Raw genomic sequence first — 7585 nt, forward strand, 5'->3', positions numbered from 1 at the left:
CCCCCACCTCCTACCTACTAACCTCATCCCACCCCCTTGACCTGTCCGTCCCCCCTGGACTGACCTATTCCCTCCCTACCTCCCCACCTACACTCACCTTTACTGGCTCCATTCCCGCCTCTTTGACCTGTCTGTCTCCTCTCCACCTATCTTCTCCTCTATCCATCTTCTATCTGCCTTCCCCTCTTTCCCTATTTATTTCAGAACCCTCTTCCCCTCCCCCATTTCTGAAGAAGGGTCTAGGCCTGAAACGTCAGTTTCCTTGCTCCTCTGATGCTGCTTGGCCTGCTGTGTTCATCCAGCTCTACACCTTGTTATCTCAGATTCTCCAGCATCTGCAGTTCCTGCTATCTCTTAAACAATGTTGAGAGATGCCTTTCTTCACGATAGGATCAACAAATCGCATTTTCCAACTAAATCGCAGGCGTGAAGACAAAACTCCCACAAGTGAGGGGCAACAGGCCATTTGGCGGGCATCACCCCTCATTATTGCTTTGCATTGCCTCAACAGTATGCAATCTCCTATTTGACCACCCACTGAATAGAAACTAGATGCCAAGAATTCCCAATTTGGAAGTCATGGCGGATATTTGGACACTCTCCCTTGATCTTCTGGTCCTCCATCTTGGACTGGTCAGCACCAATGTTGCAGGATACAAGCCATGGGCAGTGGCTGCACATATCCCATGTCCATGGTGATTGGCATCCGACATGTACCAGCCTCATGGCACTTCACCAATCTACTTACAGCATGTTTCTGCACATCGGTGCTGTAAATTGGAGCACAGTGGCACCTCTATTTGATCCATTCATAGGATGTGGGCATTACTGGCTGGGCCAGTATTTACTGTGCATCCCTAATTGCCACTTGAAAAGGTTGACATGCTGGGGCCACTTCAGAGGACAGTTAAAAGTGAACCACATTGCTGTGGATCTGGAGACACATATGGGCCAGTCCAGGTAAAGACAGCAGATTTCCTTCCCTAAACCATGGCAAGGGTGGCTGTGTTTAGCACTGCTGACTCACAGCACCAGGGACCTGGATTCAATTTCAGCCTTGGTTAACTATCTGTGTGGAGTCTGCGTGTTCACCCTACGTCTGCATGGATTTCCTCTGGGTGCTCCAGTTTTCCCCCTACAGTCCCAAGATGTGCAGACCAGGTGGATTGGCCATGCTAAATTGCCCGCAGTTCGGGGGATGTATAGATTGGGTGGATTGGCCATGGGAAATGCAGGGATAGTGTAAGGGGGTAGATCTGGGTGGGATGCTCTCCGGAGGGTCAGTATGAGCTGAATGGCCTGCTTCCACACTGTAGGGACTCTATGAAAGGACATTAGTGAACAAGATGGGTTTTGAACACTTGACAGTGGTTACATGGCCACCATTAGAGACTGGATCTGTTAGGACCATACTCATTGGAGTTGAGAAGAATGAGGAGGTAATCTCTTGAAGCTTGAGAGGGTAGTAGAGGTGGGAAACCTTACAACCTTCAAAAAGATACAAGTATGAGCATTTGAAACATCATAACATTCAAGGGCGTAGGCAAAGTGCTGGAAAGCTGTTTCTCATAGAAACACATAACATTATGAAGGGAATAGATAAGATAAAAGCAGGAAGGTTTATGTTCATGAACAGCAAAGTCATGCATCTGGTCTGACAGGATACAGAGCAATTTTTAAATTATATCATGTAGCTTGAGAAGGAACTTTTCCACACAATGAGTCTGGATTGCATTGCAAAACAGGTCTGCTGGAGGCAGGTTCCATTATGGTACTGGAATAAACAATAACATAGAACATAGAACATAGAACATTACAGCGCAGTACAGGCCCTTCGGCCCTCGATGTTGCGCGGACCTGTAAAAACCAATCTGAAGCCCATCTAACCTAAACTATTCCATTATCATCCATATGTTTATCCAATGACCATTTAAATGCCCTTAAAGTGGGCAAGTCTACTATTTTTGCAGGCAGGGCATTCCACGCCCTTACTACTCTCCGAGTAAAGAACCTACCTCTGACATCTGCCCTATATCTATCACCCCTCAATTTAAAGCTATGTCCCCTCGTGTGAGCCATCACCATCTGAGGAAAAAGGCTCCCACTGTCCACCCTATCTAATCCTCTGATCATCTTGTATGTCTCTATCAAGTCACCTCTTAACCTTCTTCTCTCTAACGAAAACAGCCTCAAAACCCTCAGCCTTTCCTCATAAGACCTTCCCTCCATACCAGGCAACATCCTGGTAAATCTCCTCTGCACCCTTTCCAATGCTTCCACATCCTTCCTATAATGCAGTGACCAGAACTGTACGCAATACTCCAAGTGCGGCCGCACCAGAGTTTTGTACAGCTGCAACATGACCTCATGGCTCCGAAACTCAATCCCTCTACCAATAAAACCTAACATACTGTACGCCTTCTTAACAACGCTATCAACCTGGGTGGCAACTTTCAGTGATCTATGCACATGGACACCGAGATCTTTCTGCTCATCCACACTACCAAGAATCTTACCATTAGCCCAGTACTCTGTATTCCTTTTACTCCTTCCAAAGTGAATCACCTCACACTTTTCCACATTAAACTCCATTTGCCACCTCTCAGCCCAGCTCTGCAGCTTATCTATGTCCCTCTGTAACCTACAACATCCTTCTGCACTATCCGCAACTCCACCGACTTTGGTGTCATCCGCAAATTTACTAACCCATCCTTCTACGCCCTCATCCAGGTCATTTATAAAAATGACAAACAGCAGTGGCCCCAAAACAGATCCTTGAGGTACACCACTAGTAACTGAACTCCAGGATGAACATTTCCCATCAACCACCACCCTCTGTCTTCTTACAGCTAGCCAATTTCTGATCCATAAATCATTGTTTCCAGCAAAACACAGTTATGTTGCTAAATCATAGGTAAACATTAATGTGTGCCAATCATGAAGTGTGTCAGCTGATCTCAACGCTCTATTTAACATGTGAATTATGAAAAGTTTACCAATGACATTTAAATTTGAAAAACACCAATGCTTGTATTCACTAAAGCTTGAAAGAATGAGAAGGGATTCAGATTTAAACGTGCAAAATTCTAACAGAGCTGGACATATTTTGTAGCTCGTCCATAGATGCTGGACAGTCTATTGATAATGTGCTCACCAGTTAAAAAAATACTCTGCTCGATGAATCCTGCACACACTTAGAATCATAGAGATGTACAACACAGAAACAGATCCTTCAGTCCAACTTTGCATGCTGACCAAATGTCCTAAATTAAGCTCGTCCCATTTGCGTCCCACATCCTTCCTACAGCGGGGAGACCAGAACTGAATGCAGTGTTCCAAAAGTAGCCTATCCAATGTCCTGTAAAAGCTGCAACATGACCTCCCTACTCTTATACTCAATGCACTGACCAATAAAGGCAAGGTCAGAAATCACATGACACCAGGTTAGAGTCAAACAAGAAGAAAGAATAAGGCTCTGAAAGGTTGTGTCTTCAAATAACCCAGTTGGACTATAACCTGGTGCTGTGTGATTTCAGACCTTGTCAACCCCAGTTCAACACCAGCACGTCCACATCATGGCTACAATAAAGGCAAGTCAACCAAACGCCTTCTTCACTACCCTGCAACTCCACATTCAAGGGTCTCTTTGTTCGGCAACATTCCCCAGGTCCTTACCATAAAGTGTATAAGTCCTGACGGTTTGCCTTACCAAGATGCAGTTTTCTAAACTTATCTAAACCACATTTATCTTAATTAAACTTCATCTGCCACTCTTCGGCCCATTGGCCCATCTGATCAAGGTCCCATAGTTCTCTGAGATAACCTCTTTTGCTGTCTACTACATCTCCAATTTTGGTGTCATCTGCAAACTTACTAACCATTCCTCCTATGTTCACATCCAAACCATTTATATAAATGACAAAAAGCAGTGGATCCAGCACCGATTCATGTGACTTTGTGCTCGTCACAAGCATCCAGTCCAAAAAACGATCCTCCACCATTACCCTCTGTCTCCTTCAAGCTAATTTTGTATCTAAATGGCTAGCTCTTCTTGGATTCCATGTGATCAAACCTTGCTAACCAGTCTACCATGCGGAACCTTGTCAAACACCTTACTGAAGTCCAAATAGACAACATCCACTCCTCTATCTTCATTAATTTTCTTTGTCACTTCTTCAAAAAATTCAATCAAGTTAGGGATATTTCCCATGCACAAAGCCATGTTGACCATCCATAATCAATCCTTGCCTTTCCAAATACATGTAAATCCTATATGTCAGAATCCTCCCCAACAATTTACCTACAAATAATATCAGGCTCACCAGTCTATAGTTCCCTGGCTTTTTCAATACCACCTTTCTTAAATAATGGTGACACGTTAGCCACCACCAGTCTTCCGGCACCTCACTCATGACTATTGATAATATAAATATGTCAGCGAGGGACCCAGTAATTATTTCCCTAGCTTCCCACAAAGTTTGGGGGTACACCTGATCAGGTCCTGGGGATTTATCCACCTTTAGCCGTTTTAGGACCTCCAGGACCTCCTCCTCTGTAATATGGACACTTTTCATGATAACACTATTTATTTCTCATAGAATCCCTACAGCATAGAAGCATCAGCCCATCCAGTCCACACCGACCCTCCGAAGAGCGACCCACCCAGACCGTATTCCAATAACCCTGCATTTCCCATGGCTAACCTACCTAGCCTGCACATCCCTGGACACTAAGGGCAGTTTAGCAAGGCCAGTCCATCTAACCTGCACATTTTGCACTGTGAGAGGAAACCAGAACACCCAGGGGAAACCCATGGAGACACGGGGAAAATGTGCAAACTCCACACAGTCACCCAGGGGTGGAATCAAACTTGGGTCCCTGGTGTTGTGAAACAGCTGTGCTAACCACGGAATCACTGTGTCGCCAATGTTTTCCAGCTGCCATATCCTTCTCCCCGTGTCTGCGTGGGTTTCCTCCAGGTGCTCCGGTTTCCTCCCACAGTCCAAAGATGTGCAGGCTCGGCGAATTGGCCATGCTAAATTGCCCATAGTGTTCAGGGGTGTGTGGGTTATAGGGGGATGGGTCTGGATGGGATGCTCCAAGGGTTGGTGTGGCTTTGTTGGGCCGAAGGGCCTGTTTCCACACTGTAGGGATTTAGTGATTCTATGATTCTCCATAGTAAATACTGAGGCAAAATATTTGTTTAGTATCTCACCCAAATCTCCCACAGTTCCATCCTATGAGGGTGGGAGAGGGCAGAAACACTCATAACTTGTAAGAAGAATTTAGGTGTGCATTGGCGATGCTAATTCCCACACCACAATAGGTTATAGTCCAACAATTTGTTTATCAATATAACAGGTCCCTAGCCCTGCACTCATCCCTGGAACATCTGGACAACAAAGACACCTATGTCAGACTCCTGCTCATTGACTACAGCTCCAACTGCAACACCATTATCCCCTCCAGACAGATGTCAAAACTGCGTGACCTTGGTCTCAGCTCCTCCCTCTGCAAATGGATCCTCAGCTTTCCGATCCTTACGCCGCAATCAGTGAGAATAGGTAACTGCACCTCCTCCACAATAACACCCAACACTGGAGACCCCCCAAGGATGTAGCCTCAGCCCCCTACTGTACTCCCTGTACACCTACAACTGCGTTGCCAAATTCTGAACGAATGCCATCTACAAGTTCACTGATGACATCACCATAGTGGGACAGATATCTAACAATGACAAGTCAAAAATACAGAAGGGAGATAGAGGGCTTGGCAATGTGGTACAATGAAAACAACCTCTCTCTCACTGTCGACTAAACTAATGAACCGATCATTGACTTCAGAAAGAAAGGAGGAGAACACGTCCCCATCTACATCAACGAAACGGAGGTTGAGAGGGTGGACAGCGTCAACTTCCTCTGAGTGACGGTAACGATTTTGGACTTCCCATCCATGTGGGAAGGCACAACAACACCTCTTCTTCCTCAGGCGGTTTAGGAAATTTGGCATGTCCATAGGAACCCTCACCAACTTCTACAGATGCACCATTGAAAGCGTACTGTCCTCCTGCATAACAGCCTGGTGTGGCAACTGCTCTGCCCAGGACCGTTAGAAACTACAGAAGGTGGTGTGCACAGCCCAGACCATCACGGAAGCCAACCTTCCATCCATGGACTCTATTTACGCGGCTCGCTGCTGTGGAAAGGCTGCCAACATCATCAAAGACCCATCGCACCCCGGTAATGATCTCCTACAACCTCTTCCATCAGGCAGAAGATACAGAAGGCTGAACACACGCACTAGCAGGTTCATGAACAGCTTCTTCCTAGTTGTTATCAGACTGTTGAATGGACTGTCTAGCCTCAAATAACGCTGACCTTGCTAATGTTGATATTGCCTAGCGCACCCCCGTCCAATGTAACCTGTATGTCTCTGTCTAAGTCTTATTGATCTGTACATCTTTTGCTTACTCTGATCTGCCTATACCGCTGGTAAACAAAGCTTTTCACTGTATTACGGTACACATGACAATAAATCAATCGATCGATCAATAACAGGTTTATTTAAAATCACAAGCTTTCAGAGCACTGCTCCTTCATCAAGTGAAGTCCCCGTGCAAACATGTGATTTCAAATAAACCTGTCGGATTTCTGGCTTTGTCCGCCCCAGCCCAGCGCCAGCACCTCCACATCATAATTCCCACAACAGTCTGAGGCTATTGTGAAGGAGTCTCCTTCTCAACCTCTCCCCTCACCTGAGGTGTAGTGACTCTCAGGTTAAACCCTGGAACCAGTGCTCCCCAACACCACCACCCCACCCCCTTCTAACGGGGGAAGAGCCAAAACTGGCAATGTTTGGGCTGGCAACTGGCAGAGCGAGGGCGAGCCTGAATGTGGCCGAGAGCCCGGGTGGTGAGCTCCCCTCCCCACCTCACCTGAAACTCGTGGGTTTTGTCGTTGTATCCTTTGATGAAATACCAGTAGAAGTTGGACAGCAGGCCGTTCCCGGGGAGATCCTCCACGGTTTTCAAAGCCCCTCGCTCCCCGACCGACGCTCTCACGGTGGATTTGCACCTGAAAGCCCGAATTGCGGGCAGGGGCACTGGCTTGGCGGTGAGGAGCGAGCGTAGCGGCATGGACATACTGCAACAGCTTTCTGTCTCTCTGTCTGTGTGTGTCTGTGTCTCTGTTGCTGCTGTTCGACCTTTGCCCGGAGTTCACACAACGCTGGAGGGGAAATCATTTCCGAGCTGGACATCCTACCAGGCTACAAACTTTTAGGAAGGTCTTTAAATGCAATGTGCCCGTCTGACCTGATTGAGAATGGGCTGTCCAACACGGATCGTATTTCTGATCTATTTACCTCACCAGCGAACATCGCATTCCGTTGCAAAGCACTGATTCTCGTCTGTGCTGTTGGCTCACATTCTGCCAGTAGCACAAGTTTACCCGTTTTATATTCCCTAATGGAACTAACCAGCTGAAGGGTGAGGGTTTATTTATGCGCACAAACACGAGTGAGAGAGTTCCAGAGATAACAAGGTGTGGAGCTGGATGAACACAGCAGGCCAAGCAACATCAGAGGA

At 46.6% G+C, this 7585-nt stretch overlaps 1 protein-coding gene across 4 annotated transcripts in view; it reads right to left on the reverse strand.

Annotated features, from left to right (window-relative positions):
* The window catches only part of si:dkey-91i10.3 (cytochrome P450), a 56116-nt gene extending 48531 nt beyond the window's left edge, over positions 1 to 7585 (reverse strand). The window contains exon 1 of one of the 4 annotated variants that reach the window (XM_048599186.1): positions 6935 to 7585. In XM_048599186.1, the coding sequence (XP_048455143.1) occupies positions 6935 to 7141 (207 nt within the window). In that variant the 5' untranslated portion in view covers positions 7142 to 7585. Of the gene's footprint in view, positions 1 to 5491; positions 5513 to 6934 lie in introns of those variants that run through there. The other 3 variants (XM_048599187.1, XM_048599188.1, XM_048599189.1) reach the window with 3 other exon arrangements.

Source organism: Rhincodon typus, chromosome 7, assembly GCF_021869965.1.
Source record: "Rhincodon typus isolate 14 chromosome 7, sRhiTyp1.1, whole genome shotgun sequence".
Taxonomy (NCBI): domain Eukaryota; kingdom Metazoa; phylum Chordata; class Chondrichthyes; order Orectolobiformes; family Rhincodontidae; genus Rhincodon; species Rhincodon typus.